The sequence below is a fragment of the Notechis scutatus genome, chromosome 2 (assembly GCF_049901735.1).
Source record: "Notechis scutatus isolate UNSWTSFEM ecotype Mainland chromosome 2, rNotScu1.2, whole genome shotgun sequence".
Taxonomy (NCBI): Eukaryota; Metazoa; Chordata; class Lepidosauria; order Squamata; family Elapidae; genus Notechis; species Notechis scutatus.
This window is the reverse complement of record NC_142010.1, coordinates 154,256,899-154,276,171: the sequence shown is the minus strand read 5'-3', so window position 1 is coordinate 154,276,171 and position 19,273 is coordinate 154,256,899. Positions and strand designations below refer to the sequence as shown.

Sequence of the window (19,273 nt, the reverse complement as noted above, 5' to 3'; positions counted from 1 at the left end):
ATAGATTACGTACTGACAAAAAAAGATGTTTTCACATACACAAAAATTGTTCAAAATAAATTCACATATCATTTTCGAAGCCTGCAACAGCCCTGGAAAGACAGGCTAGTACAATTCCTATATTGGGAACTGTGACAATATATACTGCCACCAAAATTTAGCCCAAGATAAATTTCAGGAAATAATAATAAATAGTTGCCTTGGAATTGCACCCAAGGTACCTATGACTATCAATTCTTTCTTCGCTTTCTTTGTTCTATTTCTGTTTGCAGGTCTGTTGCGATTTCCCCCCTAGTTCCTTCTCCTATTCTATCTCCAGCTACTGCCATGTCCACAATCTATGCTTTTTTGTCTTTCTTATCAACAAAACATTAAGTCTGGGGTGCTATGGGGTAGATGCCTATCTATTTGAATTCTAAAGTCCCAGAGTACTTTAGCTTCTTTCATTTTCTATTATTTTTATTATTTTATGGTCCCATCAGTTTTCGCTTGCAGGCAAGCAGTATTCCAATGCACCATTGCTGCTACTTTCTTATGCTGTTGTTTACAGTCAGTCTGTGGGCTCTTCTTGGAGCAGCTAACTCTTGAACATCATTGGCATTGACAAAATCACCATCAGTCAATTGCAAAAGACAGTTTTTCTGGCAATAGCTTACATCCTTTGATGATACCTTTTACACCATTAAACAACATCCGTCTATCTCAGGCCCTTGGGAAGGATTTGACAGGTGGATAAAAATGCCAAATCCAGTCTAAACATCTGGCTGACTATGCCACCAAACATAATCATCATAATGCTATTCCAATCTTTTTAGTGGTAATTTATGCCCCGAATGGAGAACAAAAAGAGTTTTTTAAGTATTTATATGAAAAATTAATAGGATTGGAAAAAAGAAATATTTGCATCATAGGGAACTTTAACGCTATTGCTGATTACCAAAAAGACCACAGCATTGGGGGGAGAAACAGAAAAAAAAAGAGAGCTTCCAAAAATATGTATGGAAATGATGAGGGAGTTAAATTTGATTAATATATGGAGAAGGCTAAACCCCGAGAAAAAACAATTTACATTCTATTCAAACGCCCACCAAATATGGACACAAACTGACATGGCATGGATGAATGGGAAAATAGCAAATGAAATAAAAGGGACTGAAATTCTACCCAATGAATGGGCAGACCACAATCCAATTCAGATAATCTGGAAAGATAGAAAAAAAAAATCAGGAAAAGGTGGACATTAAATACGCAGCTAATTAGAGAAAAAGAATATACAAATAAACTTAAGGAGGAATTAAACTTTTTCTTAAAGGAAAATAACAATGGAGCAACTACAAAACAAAACATTTGGGACACAATGAAGGCAGTAATAAGAGGTCTAACAATCTCTTATAATGCCAAGAGGAATAAAGAAAAGTATGCCCAGCAAAATAAACTACAACAAAAAATTAAAGAATTAGAAATTCAATTACAAAGTACCCCAAAGGATTCAAGATTGCAAAACCAGATGACAATAACTAAATACAAATTGAATTGAATTGAACAAGAGAGAATGATTATAAATTTGAATACAATGGGACAAACTTATTTTGAGCACGCTAATAAGCCAGGGAGATGGTTGTCCTATAGACTTAAAAAAGGGAAAGAAAAAAGATTGATTTACCAATTAATAGATGGAAATGGAAATACACAACTGGATTGAACAGAAAAAAGAAATTGTCCATAAGTATTTTGAAGATTTATACAAAAAGGAGGAGGTCAATGAGGATAGGATAAGAAACTATCTAGATAAAACAAAGGATAAAGTAATTGGGGAAGAGATGAAAGAATTATTAAACAAAGATATTACTTGGTCTGAATTGAAAACAGTGATAGAGAATCAGAAAAATAGTAAATCTCCGGGACCAGATGGGATCCCAGGGGAACTATACAAGGCAATAGGAGAACTAATAGGACCCCTTATGGTGGAAGTTTTTAACAATGTCCTACTGGCAGCCAGAATGCCGGACTCATGGAGGGGGGGGGGCATTGATTTCGCTGATCCCGAAGGAAGACTTGGACTCCCCATATATACAAAACTACAGGCCAATTTCCTTGTTAAATACGGACTATAAAATATTCGCTTCTATTATTGCAAACAGCTTAAAAAGAATTCTGAATGACCTGATACACCAAGACCAAAATGGATTTCTCCCAAACAGACAAATCAGGAATAATTTAAGATTAGTACTAGATGTTCTGGAATTTTATGAAGCCCACCCCGAGAAACAAATAGCCTTTATGTTTTTAGATGCACAGAAGGCCTTCGATAACTTGAATTGGCAATTTTTAATCCAAAGAATTTATAACATGAATTTAGGCACCAAATTTGAAAATATTATAACCACTATCTACGACACACAACAGGCAAACATTACGATAAATGGGGAATATACCCGCCCAATAAAAATAGAGAAAGGAGTCAGACAGGGTTGCCCACTCTCACCCCTGCTCTTCATATTAGCATTGGAAACATTACTAACATATATTAGACAGAATCCAGACATAAAAGGATTAAAGGTCAAGAAAGAAGAATATAAACTGCAAGCGTTTGCAGATGATATGGTTTTTTTTTATTGAAGAGCCAATCGAAAGAGGACAAAAATTGATGAACGAGTTAGAACATTTTGGAGTAGTAGCAGGATTAAAAATTAATAGAAAGAAAATGAAATTAATGACTAAAAATCTAACAGGAAAACAGAAGTTAGAATTAGAAAAGGTCATGGGATTTCAAGTGATAAAGAAAGTTAAATACTTAGGAATATGGCTGACAGCACATTGCAAAACACTAAAGGAAAATAATTACGACAAACTATTGCAACAGGTAAAGAAGAATTTAGAAACATGGGGTAAACTGCAACTTTCATTATTAGGTAGGATTGCAACAATTAAAATGTCTATTCTTCCAAAACTTCTTTATATATTTCAGACGATACCAATTAAAGTACATAAAAAGTATTTTGAAGAACTTAATAAAATAATCACAAAATTCATTTGGCAAAAGAAAAAACAGAGGATAAATGTAAAGGCAATGCAAGATATGAAGAGCAGGGGAGGGATGGCTCTTCCAAATTGGGAGTTGTACTATAGTGCGGCCTCCTTAGTATGGTTGAAGGAATAGGTGAACTTAACAAGCAAGAGAATATTAGTTTTAGAAGGTCACGACCTACAGAGGGGGTGGAATGCTTTTTTATGGGATATCGGGAAAACCACCCAGAAATACTTTCACAGACACTTAATTAGAGATGTGTTATTGACTAACTGGAAGAAAATAAGGAGAACAGATTATTTAAAGATACCAATCTGGATTTCAACAATGGAAGCGATGATCCACCCAAACAATTTGGATATTACTAAGATGATTAAATACAAGGACTTATTGGATGCGCGAGGAAATTTGAAATTGTGGCAAGATCTTCAAGACCAGGGAGTACAAATCGATAGATGGGCATATCTTCAAGTACAGAGTAGATACAAACAGGATAAGAAAGAATTTGGAATCAATAATAAACTTCAGCAATTAGACAAAATTCTATTAGGCCCAGACAAAAAAAATATAACAAAATTTTATAATTACCTACTAGAGGCAGAATTAGAGGAAGAAATTGTCAAAGGGAATATGATAGCCTGGAGTAGGAATATAGGATGTAGTATCACCTTAATAGAATGGGAGAAGGAGTAGAAATAATAAAATCACAAAATCAGCAGTCTACAAGGAAAATGCCTATAAGATGTTTTAGGGATGGCATCTTCCCACCTCGAGATTGACAAAAATGCACCCCAACATGAGTCTGAATTGCTGGAAATGTAAAAAACAGGAGGGAACTTTCTTCCACACGTGATGGTCTTGCATAGAGGCACAAAAATATTGGCAGAAAATTAGAAAATGGTTGGAGGAAATGACAATAGAACAGATCAAATTTAAACCAGAACTCTTTCTGTTAGGGATCTTTAATAAATAAATCTCAAAAAAAGCGAAGTGTACAATAATACATATTTTGACAGCTGCCAGACTGGCCTTTGCACAATGTTGGAAGCAACCTCATATTCCATCAGAGGAATTAATTATTCAAAAAAATAGCAAACTCTGCAGAGATGGACAAATTAACCTTGGCATTAAAAGGAAAAGATACATCAATGTACTATGACAGTTGGAACTGCTGGTACGAATGAATAGAACAAAGATCGATTAAATAATAAAGGGCAAAAGAAGATATGTTATAATTGTAGTAGTTATATGTAGTTATAGTTATATGTTATAACTGTAGTAGTGAATATATATATATATATATATATATATATATATATATATATATATATATATATATATATATATATATATATATATATATATATATGTGGATCTTTGTTATTCGGGTTTCTCCCGCGTAAGATTCAAAGTATCTAGGCAACGTTTGGCGAGGTCCCACTCGCCATCTTCAGGCTGGTGCTTTCGGCTTAGTGCCAGTGCAAGCAGTGTGTGACCGGAGCTGCCATCTCTATATATACAAGTGGTGGGGATGGTGTGCTGGGCTGGTTGGCTGTGCTGCAGCCTCTTGATTGGTTGATGGAGTTGATGTTGGTATAATGGGCTGTGTAATGGCCTTTTGTTGTAGAGATATCCTGGATCTTGTGCTGTCATCTCCTGGGTCGTTAGCCTCTTGTGTTTTAACGGCTTGGGTAATGGGTTGTGTGATGGGCTTGTGAGTTCTTTTGTTGTGGTATCCTGGGTCTTGCGTTGTAATCTCCTGGGTCGTTTGTGTTTTGATCTCTTTTCGATTAGCCTCCTGTGTAGTAACAGCTTGGGTAATGGGTTGTGTTCATTCATTCATTCATTCATTCATTCATTCTTAAGTTTTCACGGGTACTTACATGTATGGTATTCAGCATTGTTCGGGTATTTTCCCACGTCATTATAGTTGTGCTTTTAAAGTTGTAGCTACAACTTTAAAAGCACAACTATAATGATGTGGGAAAAGACCCGAACAAAGCTGAATACCATACATACATACATACATACATACATACATATATATATATACAGTATATACGTATAGACATAGACATATAGATATACGTATACGTATACATACACACACACACACACACACACACACACACACACACACATATATATATATATATATGTTTTCTTAAGTTTTCGCTGGTACTTACATGTATGGTATTCAGCTTTGTTCGGGTATTTTCCCACATCATTATAGTGATTTAAAAGCACAACTATATATTCTTAAGTTTTCGCGGGTACTTACATGTATGGCATTCGGCTTTGTTCGGATATTTTCCCACGTCATTGTAGTTGTTCTTTTAAAGTTGTAGCAACGTTTCAGCAGAATCTCATCTGCCATCATCAGGCTTCTGTATAGTGTTCGTCTGTGAGTCAGACTTTTACAGTGGTTTCAGATTTAAATTTGGGGCAGCCCATTGCTGTGCCAGAATGGTTTTTTCTTCATCCTGATTGGTTGGGAGTCTTGGTCTGTGTTTATTGGTCTCGGAGTTTGCTGTGTTCTGCTTGATTGGTGTCTCTAATATCTTCTGTCTGTTTTTTGGCTCTTTTTGTATCTTGATTGGCTGGCAGCATTGTGTTACTTTATTGGAGGCCTTTAGTGAAGCCAAGCTTCATCAGGATGAAGAAAAACCATTCTGGCACAGCAATAGGCTGCCCCAAATTTAAATCTGAAACCACTGTAAAAGTCTGACTCACAGACAGAACACTATACAGAAGCCTGATGATGGCAGATGAGATTCTGCTGAAACGTTGCTACAACTTTAAAAGAACAACAACAATGACGTGGGAAAATACTCCAACAAAGCCGAATGCCATATATATATATATAATTTTCTGAGGTCTCGCTGGTATTTTGTGGATCTTTGTTATTGGGTTTTCTCGTAAGATTGAAGTATCTAGGCACGTTTGATGAAGTCTCATTCATCATCTTCAGGCTTGTGTCTTCAGCTCTGTGCTTCCCAGAGTGAAGCACAGAGCTGAAGACACAAGCCTGAAGATGATGAATGAGACTTCATCAAAACGTTGCCTAGATACTTCCAATCTTACGTGGGAGAAAACCCGAATAACCAAAGATCCATACACACACACACACACACACACACACACACACACACACAAGGATCAATTGTATAGAGGGTTTAAGATAAGGTTGAAAATATGGTCCCCAAACTGTAGAGGACGAAAGTGTTTTTAACTGTTTTCTGATCTTTTTCTTTTCTACTTTATTTTGTTCTTTTTTCTCTTTCACATTTATGTACATGTTGTTTGTCTGTTTTAATCGTAAAATAAAGTTTATTTTAAAAAAAACCATAATCATCATAATCCTACCCAATTCAGCCATGGGCAATATTTATTCACAATCCACAGAATTCTAGGTCCTAAACATTCCCCAGAAACATGATCTGGGCAAATTTTTCTATAGAAACTAAAACTTTCTGGAAAACAGAGGTCTCTTAACCAAAGCTGTTCTTCGGTCTGCAATATTCTGGCTATTATGTTTAGTCCAAATTGAACTTAAGTAAATAAATCCTATAAAAAGCATTTGATCAAAACAATCTCAATTTATATTTTGAAATAAATAATACCACTGAGCTGAGGTTGTACTTCCTTCGCATTTTAATTGAAGCCGGTAGCCGCTTTGCTCATGGTAATGAGTTACATATCATACAGTGTGAGAGTTGGAAGGAACCTTATAAATCATCCAATATTGCTGACCATTCAGTTCTTTGAAAATGTCCAACAAGAGACCAGTGTTCCAGAAAGAATATTCAGCAGCTTAACATTTCTTACCATCAGGAAATTCCCCTACATACAGTATTTCAGCCTAATCTCTTTTTTAAAACCCAAACAGTTAAGTGTTTGTTCTATCTCCAATTTCTACAGACGGCTAATTTCTTCTGTTTTCCACAGTCTTCTCTTTGGAAGCTAAACATGCCTGTAAGTGTTGTTTTCCATTCCTTAGTTTCCAGAGACCTTAATGTCCTGATAATTCTCCTTGCTTCAGCTTCTTAATATCCTTTTCAAAACAAAGTGGCCAGAATTGAACATAGTACTCCAAGTGCAGAGTAATCAATGATTACAACCCACAATCTGATTTCAATGCAAGATTGTATCAGACCTTTGTGCGGCTGCATCATTGCTGGCTCATATTCAGTTGGGGATCCAGTAGGACCCCTAGAACTTCTCACATACGCTACCATCAAGCAGGTTCTCTGCAATCTTTTCCTACACAGATGAACAACTTTACATTTATCCTCACTGAATAACTCTTATATTTGTCCCAATATTCAAGCCTTTTGAAATAATTTTGAATTTGTTTTTTAAGGCGTTAGCTATTTCCCCTAGCTTGTATTTAAATACTGAAAAACTATGTCTAGGTATTATAAATTCTGGACTAAAGCAAGCAGAAGTCTGAAATGTGCAACCTCTTTCTCGCCACATAATAAATTTCCTATCATTTAAAAAATTCGCAATAATTAATGGCACCGAAGTCCTGTCTCCAAAATTGCTGCACATCTTTTTTTGCATCCTGCTAGCTTCTGAGATTTTACCAAACTTGTTCACAAACTTGCAAGCGTGTATTCTCAGCTGTGAGAACAAAGAAGAGATTGCTGGGCTTTCAGGCCCAATGCTCAAGCCTCCTGAAATAATTTTGAATTGTAATTTTGTTCCTTAAGATGTTAGCTTCTTTACTTTTCTTTTATAATTTTTTTCATAGTCCATTAATATTGAGTCGCCTCTAAAGAAAAAAAAAACTAAAAATTGTCTGAATGGTGCATTTACCAGTTTACCACTTTCTGAGCTCCCACAGAATTATAGATGAATAGTGACTGAAGAGAGCAGTGAATGACATATATTCTGCATGAGAATTGAAAGAAAAGCAAAAAAGCAACAGCAGCAAAGATGTTGGGAGTTCCAGAGACTTTTTTTTTAAAAAAGAGGGTTCTTGCTTACCTCGCAGGTTTTTGATGAAGTCATCCAGCTTCATCTTCCTCTCTGCTTTGACGCTGGGGCTGTACATGTCCGTGTTGAGAAGGATGATGGCAAAAGCCAAGATGAAGATGGTGTCAGGGTTCCGAAACTGGCGCACCAATGGGGCATTGCATACACAGTAGCGCTGGCTGGAAGAAACGGGGTTGAGGTTATGACAAAGCAGCAAACAATTCAGAGGTAAACAAATCACACACTCTTCAGTTCTCATGGCTCAAGCCATATAGCCTATCATGGGAAAAAAAATATTTGTGACAGATACTAGCTGAACCTCTAAATAAGCCTGTTAGCCATGAATTTGCAGGTAATATATGACTATATGGGCATATTACCCTATTTATCAGTTTTACCGTATAAAATTAATCTTTATAATGTTAATTGACTGAAAGTTTAGATCATGAATCTTTGGATTAATCTAATTAATACAGCCTTATGAACTGATTCATATATCAAAGTAGTCAAATATTAATTGGTAATTTATTTATTGTATATGTCACCCATCTCATAGTTCAGGGAAACTCTGAGTGGCTTATTCCTGGATTAATCTATTATTAAGCCTTTGTTTAGTTGACAGACTTGGTTAATATTCAGAATACATTATCTCAATGTTGAAGCCATGGATCTCCCTCCAAACAGCAGGAGTAAATGAACAAATGAGTATTTTTGTGTCTATAAATTAAAAAGTCTTTTTTTTCCCTGAACTAACTTGGACCAAAATGCAGTCCCTCAAGATTAACTTGTATATACAAGCACAGGACATTGATGGAAAAAATATTTTACTGAAAAAAATTCTAGATTATTTCCCCCATTTTACAATAAATAAAATGCTGAATTCCCCACTAATAGCCTTATACATCAGTTCCAATTCCACATAATGCATTTTTATACTCTTTCCGTTGTATAATGAGGCACTTTAAAAAGAAACAAGGCTAAAAATAAACAGGAATAAAAATAAAAATATAACAAATGAAACTAGATCTTATTATTTTTTCAAGTCTTTAAAATGCCTGAGATTTTCCTTAACGAGTTAAATAAGTGCTTACTCCATGATCTTTGATAATTTGCCTATTTATTATGTTTTAGAGAATTCCACAATGCTTATGGCAAGCAAAACAAAATCAAACTATATCATATCATGCTACAGGAAAAATGTATTCCTAATGTCTAATAAAATGACTCGTCTAACAGATTTGATGGGTGGGTGAAATATCTTCTTACCTCCAAATATGGACATTTATCAGGCATAATCTTTAACTGAGACAGTATTGCCCAAATCAAACTACTATAAAGTCTTCAGCAATAGTTCCTTTTAATTTTGAGATATGGTTTGTGAATTCAGGTATCATACTAAACCATATCTTTCTCTTAATTATGGATTAGAATTGTAAGGGTTTAGGATAATCTCTGAATAATGTATATGTATTTATATTTATGTATCATGTACTTTGACTTATTAGCTGTCTATATTCATAATCATCTTTTAGTTTAAAATCTTCAATGGCCAATCTAGAAGCATTTAAATATTGTTCTTCCATGTATAATTATTCCCACCTACCTACTTTAATCTCAGAGCTCCAATGCTGAAACACCAGTTCCTGGTAAACCCTGCAACCATTAGTTAGAAATAAATACTGACTATCTAAGAAAATGGAGATTACTAACAGGCGTGTAACAGATTGTGCTTTTTTACATCTGCAGCAAAGCTCATTTTGATTTAACTTAACCAGGAATTCCAGAGTCACTCCAAAAACCTGACTTCATATTTTCCACTGAAGAAGTGTAAGTAATATTAAAAAGTAATATTAAAAAGGGTAGATTTTGTGAAGGTGTTTCACTATGAATGCAAGGCAATTAAGACAAATGAGGCGGGAGGGACTGGTCCATAGAGAGGAAGCTTATATTCTCAAGGCTACTCCCAGTATTTAGGGAATTAAGCTTCATTTCTGAGCATGCTTTCCCAAGTGAACTACATCTCTTTACTCTGACTGTCCAATTCTCTTGATCTCTGCTTTTTAAAGTAAGTTTTCCAGTCCTGCAATTATTTCATAAAAGTGCAGCTGGTGGTAGAAAAAGAAATAAGCCATGCTATGGTGTTCTTAAAGATTAAGTTCTGCACCTTAAGCCTGACAAATTACTTCACTTGTTCAAGATGAATGGCTGGAACTCTTATCACACACTGGCCTGTGGTGCATTGTCTTTCTCTACAATGGAAAAAAAGATTGCATTTTCTTTTAATGTGAGCATCTTTTCAGCGTGAGAGTGAATGGCTTTGTCAGGCTCATACATTCCCATTCTACTCTGGTAGATGGACTGAGTGGATGAGACTAATGCCAGTGGACACAGGCAGGCAGGCAGATTAGACACATCGCAACATGTGGAAATACACCGTGGAAATGAGTCTGCACACCTAGGAGACTTGCTCCAATGTTTTACTGTCTCTAAAACCTATGCACAAGAATCAATACACAAATAAACCCTTTCATTAGCAAAACCATCATCTTTAGCCAGCCTGATATTGCAAAGAACCAATTAGAGAATATACCAACAGGCTAGTATAACAGGAAATCCTGCAGGAATCATAGTTGAGGAACAAAATTTTATCCAAAGTATTGGAATTACAACTTCCACTAATCATATCCAGCATCATGAATGTTTGTTAGGTAGGACAAATGACTAAACATACATGATGATATTATGCAAGCAATATAAATTAGGTACTTTCATCAGACATTGGGACCCATAATCATGGAATTTACATGATGCTACTATCACATGTGCTATCTGGGAAGTGGGCAATACAAGTTCACAGGGATTCTGGGACAGAGCTATATGTTTCTATTGCCTGTGGTCTGTTTTCTAGACTAGTCTCTCTTCCCCATACTTCCAAATGCTAAAGAAAACTGTGGGAAAATGGTCCCACCTTTAACGTACCTGAAGGCCTCAATGAGACGCTCCACCTTCTGGGCCTCACCTTGCACCCGAATGTGTGATTGGAACTTTCTCAGGGCATCATCCAGGTCCATGCTGGAGAAGTCCATCTCATCTACAACACAACTATGAAGCAGAAAAATACAGGGAAGGAAAAGAGATATATTGGTTCAGTATGAATAAGGTTGAGCATCGGGAGACTGTGAGTTCTAATCCCACCTTAGACACAGAAGGAGCTGGGTGACCTTGAGCTAGTTGCTCTCTCAGCCCTAGGAAGGAGGCGATGGAATGCCACTTCCAAAAAACCTTGCCAAGAAAACTGTAGGGACTTATCCAGGCAGTCACCAGGTGTCAACAATGACTTGAAGGTATACACACACAAATCAGTGGTGGTATGCTACCAGTTCAGCCTAGTTCGGGTGAACCGGTAGTATAAAATGCTGCCGTTCGGCCAAACCTGTAGTAAAAAAACAGCTACCGGTTCAGCTGAACTGATATTTCTTTTTTTCCCCCCTCCCAACAATCAGCTGTCCCGGGATCCCCCTTGCTGTCTTACTGCTCTGCCCAGGAGGCTTCCCTGAGGCCCAGGAGGCAAAAAATAAAATAAAAATGGAGCATGGGGTGGTGGCTGCTGGATGCTGCAAAAAAAAAAAAAAAAAGCCATGCCCACCCAGTCACATGGCCACTCCCACCTAGCCATGCCCACCTAGCCACACCCACAGAACCGGTAGTAAAAATATTTGCATCCCACCCCTGACACAAATGTATAAGGATATTCCTTCCCCTGTCCATCTTCATTTCCAAGCGCATATACTTCCTTTAAAATGCTCACATAAACAGTAAGGCCTAATTTGGAGAAACTCTTAGAAACCCCTTCACAATTTTTAAGAGCAGACGTAAGAAAGGAAAGAATGAATCCCTTTATTTAACTATTTTTTTCAGCACAAAATGCACTACATCCCAAATTAGTAGAAGAGTCTTCCAAAGACATCATTTAGAACAGGGGTGTCCAACCTTGGCAACTTTAAGACTTGTGGACTTCAACTCCCAGAATTCCTCAGCCAGCAGCTGGCTGAGGAATTCTGGAAGTTGAAGTCCACAAGTCTTAAAGTTGCCAAGGTTGGACACCCCTGATTTAGAAAGAGAAATTCTGCCATGTCCCCAAGCATGATCACTTGTCAGCACAGGAGGAATTCAAACTTCTTTGATGATGTTTGAATGATTGCTTGCTTTCTTGTAAAAGTTGTTCATTTCTCTCTCTCAAGAGACATCTTTTCAAAATATCTAAGAATCAGTAATAGGTCTTCTTTTCTAAAGGCCAATTTTTAATCTAATCTAAAGTGTTTTCTACAAATATTCTCTTGTCTTCAATAGCATAATATATTTTATTTATATAGTATTTCTTCTAAATATTCAAAATACAGGACATGGCTGGATTTTAGCTGTAATTTGGCTGACAAAGTTTGAGTTCATACATAATGCTAAACCAGTATCCATGGCTAAAAGTCCAGTTGCCTCTTGAAAAAAGCACCTTTGGGGACAACTATGACCTGGATGACTGAGAATCTCCATAGACATCCACAATCACATACTGTGCAAAGCTAAGATGAAAGAAACCACATCTTGATTTCGTCCAATGTATGAACCTATGTATCTCCTCAATATTTTTCAGAAACCTGTAACATGAATTAATATTATATGGTGAGTGAAGCTGAATAAATACTGGAGCTTCTCTAAGGTAATATCTGCATTAGAAGGCTCCCCTGTAGTAATTCATCTTTTTAATCTTCAACGCTGAAGGTCACCGCATGGCTTTCTGTCACCTTGGGAGACTGTTTTGGGGAGATAAAATAAGGCGAGAATCTCAAATAAATCACCATGGCTTCCTAGAGGAAAGTTACAACATAAATGCAACGAACAGAGCATATAAATAATAGATACAAGCCCACATTTTGCATTCTCCTATAAGCATTAAAAACAAGCAAATTATAGCTTTATATAAGGCTTAGGGGTAGGATGGACTACAAAAGCCAAAATTATGACAATGGGAAGGAAAAATGTATAAATCTTCTTACTCGAGTACATCTCGGTTGAATTGTTTCTGCCGGTTGCCAAGAAATTCTCCAATCATCTGCCGGCTCAGCCCCTTCCGCTCTAGGATAAACCGGGCCACGCCAACCGGTGTATCCGACAAGAAGCCTCTTTCAATTAAGTACTGGATCCCTTTTTCTGGTTTCCTGCCAATGGAATGAGAAGAAGCCTGTATTCACACTTGCCTGAAATCGCTTTTGTCCCAAACCCATTTTCCTCCTATCTCTTTTATTAGAGAAGAAACACTGACCCTTTTCCAAATCAGCTTGTTTCCCAAAAAGCACTCTAACTTTGTCTCTTCTGAATATTTAAATTCTAGATATTCATTATAAAAGTATCCTGAATGACCAGCCTGGTATAGTTTTGGGTCATTTATGTGGGAGAATAAGAAAGCTAATGGAAGCGCCCTTAGTTATACAATGTTTAATTATATTTGTTGCAGTTTGCTAAAGATTATAGAGAGTTAATGGGTTCTCGTTCATTTTGATCCCTTCCCTGAATTCCATCGGTCACGTTATCAGATCCAAGACTGAACTAGATTTGAAATGTGATAATGTAGAACCAAGCGGTCTCCTTTAAAGCAGTAACCAAGCAGAAAGCCTCACCAAGCTGTCTTATGAGGTTTCACTGCTAAAGTTGGCAACAGATTGATGAGCCCTCAGGTGTGCTTACTTACGCATGATATAAGTAAGAGCTGGAGGAAGGAGGTGTAGGTGAGCTGGAAGCTAAATCATCCCACTTACACCCACTGCCTTCCAGATGCTGATGTTGCTGCTAGCCAGGTGGCTGGAGAAGATGGGACCTAAAATCCAGAATATATGGAGGTCACCAAGTTGCCTCCACTGACTTGGATCAAAGAGAAGAATATTAATATTTCAAATAAATGGACTGTTCAGATAGCTAGATAGATGGGCTAATGATATTTTTTAGTATAATTTAATGATGTCATTTGAGAAATTAGGGCCATTCTTTAACCACCCCACCCCTTTTCTACCTGGGGTGAGAGATTGGTTTCTAAAGCCTTAAACCAGGGGTGTCCAACCTTGGCAACTTTAAGACTTGTGGACTTCAACTCCCAGAATTCCTCAGCCAGCAAACAGTAAGGAAGGAAGGACTATAAGGCTTTTTCACATTTGTCACTGAATATTCAGTGTGATCCTATAGAAAACAGGGGAGGGAGGCTTGGAAAACATGGAATGGTGGCTGTGGTAGGGAGAACAGGTCATTCATCCTTGCTTTAGAGAAATTGTGATCTGATATCTGGAAGCCTCAGTAACTTAGCTGATGAGGACCACTGAAAACCTCAGTAGGCAGAAACATTCAACATATTTAAATCTATCCTTTCTACCTACCTAGCTCCCTTACAGCCACAAGATGTCAGCAACACTCTTTTCATTCTGTTTCTCCAAAACACATGCTTGAGATTTTTGAAAAGAGGTTGGGGGGGCGCGGCGCAGGAGCCCGACAAAGAATTTCTGGATCCACAAGAAATTAAGTGGAAAGCAGTCAAGCACCATCAAAGCCATACCTTACCAAATTCTTTATCTGATTGCCCAGAATGTAATATTTTAAGGGACAAAAATGAGGCATTGAATTAAAGGTGCTCTAGGGATTGCAAGTACCACTTGATGCTGTTAAACCCTTGAACTCCAGAACAGAACATAATTCTCTGAGTTGAAAGAGGTAGCAACAGGAGGCAGTGAGCTTAAACTTGTGGGCATGAGCAGCTTTTGCTCATGATTACGGGTTTTAGAGCAGAGAACTTCCATACAGACAGTTGTCCACAGCTATTAATCTGTGGTATAAGCCCTGGGGAGGTTTAGATTTCCTGCCTTTGGTACTGAATGGGCCCTATCATGGACCAGACTAATTCCTCAATTTGCCAGATTGAAGGATGCACACAGAAATAAATGCTCAAGGATTGCCTTCAGGAGGAAGGGCACAGAGATCTCCTACCCTGGCACATTGCTCCAGGCTTCAGTGTGAGTCATGATTCCAGCTGGTTAATATGATGTGACGGCTGCTTCCCAGCCCCCAACAGCCTGCTTCCTGCCAGTGAAAAAGATGCTGTCTGGCTCAGGAGCAATTAAAGCTAGAAGAACAGGAGGAAGCTAAAACCTAAGCCTTCCGCCATGTCTTTCAGTTTGACCTAAAGACCTGATAGACAACTGCCCAAACGGAATAGCTGGAAAAAAAGCCAAGTCAAAGCAAAAGGGGCACAGAAAGAAAAAAAAACAGAAAGAAAGTGAGGTCTCCACCTTCAGACTGGCAATGGTCCTGTCCTTTAAAACAGGGGTCCTCAACCATTGGGCCGCGGACCGGTACCGGTCCGTGGAGCACTCTGTACCAGGCCGCAAATAAAAAAAAATAAAAAAAATGGCGGCTTTCTTCGCCTTCGGTGAATCCTGCTGGGATCGGGGATCAAGGACACAAATGAAAGAAGGGGAGGGAGGAAGCAACCGAAGCCTGTCCTGCTCTCTGGCTCAGCAGCTTCGGTTTCCTCCCGCCTCGTTCCTCTCTCAGTCGCTCTCTCGCTGCTCCACCAGCCCAGGAAGAAACTGCTTCAAAGAAGCAGGGGGCTTTTCCTGTCGCCGCAGCTCCTCCGAAGCGCCCGCTTACCCCAACCCCGCCCGCCTGCCGCGTTCAATCCACAGTGCTCCGTTCTGCCTGCCTGCCTGCCTTCTTCGTTTCGGAGCAGCTTCGGCTGAGAATAATAACTATTCACCTCTTTTTATCAGCCGAAGCTGCTCCGAAACGAAGAAGGCAGGCAGGCAGGCAGAACGGAGCACTGTGGATTGAACCGCGGGTGGGCGGGCGGGTGGGGTGAAACGGGCGCTTCGGAGGAGCTGCGGCGACAGGAAAAGCCTACACCCCCGCTTCTTTGAAGCAGTTTCTTCCTGGGCTGGTGGAGCAGCGAGAGAGCGACTGAGAGAGGAACGAGGCAGACACCTGAGGGAGGGAGACACCTGAGGGATGGGGCTGAGGGAGGCAGGGCCGAGGCGCTCCCTGAACTTGGTGGTTTGCTGGCAGACGTTTTATTACCCGACTAGGTAACAACATCAGATCTTCAAACTTACTTTAACGTCTGCAAGCAAACCACCAAACCCCCTCCTTGAAAAAGTGTTTGTGCTTGAAACTGGTCCCTGGTACAAAAAAGGTTGGGGACCACTGCTTTAAAAAGCTAAAACTCTCCCCTTGTCATTTATTTCACACCATCAGGCCGGAAAAGTTTCATTTGCTTAAGTTTAGTTACCTCAGGCACAGGAGCACAGCCTGTGTTATTATTTTATTTATTTTTTTAAAGGCAAAAAAGGTAGAAATGGGTAAAGAGGAGGAAATGCTATATCGCTATTTAGGATTAAGATCTCATGCTTCAAAATTTGGGGACGAGAGAAGCTAACTCACAACTATGCTGAGAAGGAAAGGGCATCAGGTTTTTGGAAATCAGAATTTCAATTAAAATCCAGTTGCTAAAATAACCCTCCTTCAGATTGTCTACTGGGTGTCTCTAGGAAAGCCTTCAAAAATAGAAGGCTGCACATGTGAAGAATAAAAATTGTTGCCAACATAAACTATGGGCACCATGTTTTCAAGGACTGTCATAAAATATCCAAATTTTACCAGCAGAAGTCCTTCTATAATTTGACCTTTTTATTTCTTGTAGGCCATATTTCATCCAGAAGATGTCCAGACCACTAAATTCTGCTCCTTGGGTGCTACTCAAACGCTCCATTGGTGATCCAGACTATACAAAGAACAGATTCTTCCCCAGATTGCCTATATTTTGGAGAGCAGTTGGGAAGTTACAATACGCAGAAGGACCTTGGTCAAATGGCCTTGCTAAAAAGAGAACGACATCGCAATTCTATCAGGCAGTTGGACATGGGGATATACCCAATGCATCCTTGGAGATGAAGACTGGGCTTGCACCAGGGAGATCCAAATTCAAGTCTCCCCTTGAGCTCACTGGCCAGTCATTCTTTTTCATTCCAATCTAACCCACAGGAGATGAAATTAGCCATATGTACAGCATGTCACTTGGAGCCCTCAGAGAAAAGATGAGAGATATAAGTAGCAAAAAAAAAAAAAGTGAAAAAAAAAACACTCAAAGCTGACCCAGCACTTCTGTCCTCAAGTCAAGAAACCACTCACAATCCCCCACCCCAATGCTAAATTCAGCTGGGTCTCTGAGGCCTGTAAAGCTAGACCAGCCCTGGAGCCTAACCCAGCCTTCTGCTAAACATGCTTAAACCACTGTTTTCCCCTTGGCGCTCTGACCACACCAGTCATACTTGTTGAAAAGGTTGAGGCCGATGCGGTACTGGCGGCGCTGCACCACGTCGTTGTTGAAGGCAGGAGAATCCCAGCTGTGCCGCGTCTCACGCTGGTAGGTCTGCTTGCAGGGCCCAACGACAGTCGTGGTGGAGGCTGGGGGAGGTGGAGGCGGGTCGCGCAGGCTGTCCCGGGAGGAGGATCCTGAGCTGCAGTTGATGGTCTCGTTGGAGTTGGTGGTGCTGTTGAGGCTGTCGTTGTCGCCATCTGAGTTGTCCGGCGGAGGAGGCGGAGGCAGGCGGCCTGGGGCCTGAGGGGGTGGGATGGGCAAAGGTGGAGGAGGCTGGCTTTTCTCGGGATGATAATGGCGGTGTGGGTGTGGGGAGCGTGCAGGCCCTCCAGGATGTTTGAGGGTGCCATGGGGGCTGCAGCCATCTTGCTCATATATGAGCCCCCGATTGACTGAACCCCGATCAGAACGGTCGCTCAGATCCACTGAGCTGTCACTGGGAGGCTCAATTGTGAGCAAGGGCAGGTGAGCGCCCCGAAGGCGGTAGTCCCGGCATTCCATGCAAGGTGTGCTGCGCCGGCTCCCGCCCCCATTCTCCCGGCTGTCCTCCCGCTGGGGCGCCCCCCAGTACTCCGGCCGCGGGGGTGGTGGGAGGGGTACTCCCGGAGCAGGCTCTGGGGGCTCAGTGCTGGGGGGGCGCTCCAGAGAGAGGGGTGACGTGGGAGCGCCTTCGTCCAGATAGAGAGTGACATCACTGAATGAAGTGGCAGCACTGTCACCCTGCTGCTCCTTGGATTCACTTTTTTCCAAAGTGGGGCCACCAGGTCCTCCCTCCTGGCCAAGTGGGTGGCAGTTTAAGGCTTCATCAATCGATTCTGCCAAGGACTTCACCTATGGAGAGGCAGAGAAGGAGGTCAGCCAGGGCAGATTCTCTTTGGCACTATAATGGTGCAGGGCAATGGCTTGGGAGACTGGAGATAGAGCCACAGACTGGACCACAGTCAAATAAGACACAGCTGAGCTTGGAGAAGAAATGTGAACATAGCAAATATCTCAGAAGGCACCCTCCCTAATTCCTTTCACTATGAAAGCAAGGGGGGGGGGAGGGACGTACTTTCAGATTTGCAAGCTTCTGTTAATGTTAAGCTTACCATAAAGATAGAACTAATACTCTGGGGGTGTGCTTCTTAACTGGACTACCATGCAAGGCTGAGAAGGGCTCGGTACATATTGTGAGAAAGAAGTGGGGAAAAACAACCTTCTAATTAAATCAATCCTGTACCTTACTTTAATTAATGAACTCCCATTTGAATAATATTTTATGAAACATATGGTACTGCAACAGTGAGAAGACAAGTAAGTTACCAAATCGGAATGCAGAATTATTATAGTATCAAACTCATTATAGTGTCGTTGTAACAAAATAAAATCTGTGAACACAAGTGATCCAAAGCATGATGTATAGGCAAAATGTGGTTAATAGTTTTATTCACACTAAGTTCCTTTAGTACTACTGTGAATTTTTTTCTCTTCCTTTAACTGGGGAGGGAGGGGGGATCTAAAAAGGATTCCATACAAGGTTTTCATATAACCCATTCTGTTTGCAAGGACTTCTTAGGGCATTTCCTTCAATGCTATTTGGGGGCCGGGGGGGAGGGGGGGAGTCATCTGCAGTGCAATGTCTACTAGTGCTGTTGCTTTAGGTCAAGGGTCCCCAAACTTGGCAACTTTTAAGACTTGTGGACTTCAACTCCCAGAATTGTTGAAAAGGTTGAGGCCGATGCGGTACTGGCGGTGCTGTACCACATCGTTGTTGAATTGAATTCTGAGACCTCTGGCTTTAGGTGACTAAGTCTGGGAAACAGAATGGCAACCCAAGAGAAAGAAGCTAATGTGGAGCCCTTTTAAGTTTCATG

At 39.9% G+C, this 19,273-nt stretch overlaps 1 protein-coding gene across 1 annotated transcript in view; it reads right to left on the bottom strand.

Moving 5' to 3' along the window:
* The window catches only part of IQSEC2 (IQ motif and Sec7 domain ArfGEF 2), a 160,983-nt gene that overhangs the window by 9,537 nt on the left and 132,173 nt on the right, over positions 1 to 19,273 (bottom strand). Inside the window, 4 exon segments of the mRNA XM_087956905.1 lie at positions 8,021 to 8,187; positions 10,988 to 11,110; positions 13,060 to 13,221; positions 17,368 to 18,248. Of these exon segments, the coding sequence (XP_087813031.1) occupies positions 8,021 to 8,187; positions 10,988 to 11,110; positions 13,060 to 13,221; positions 17,368 to 18,248 (1,333 nt within the window).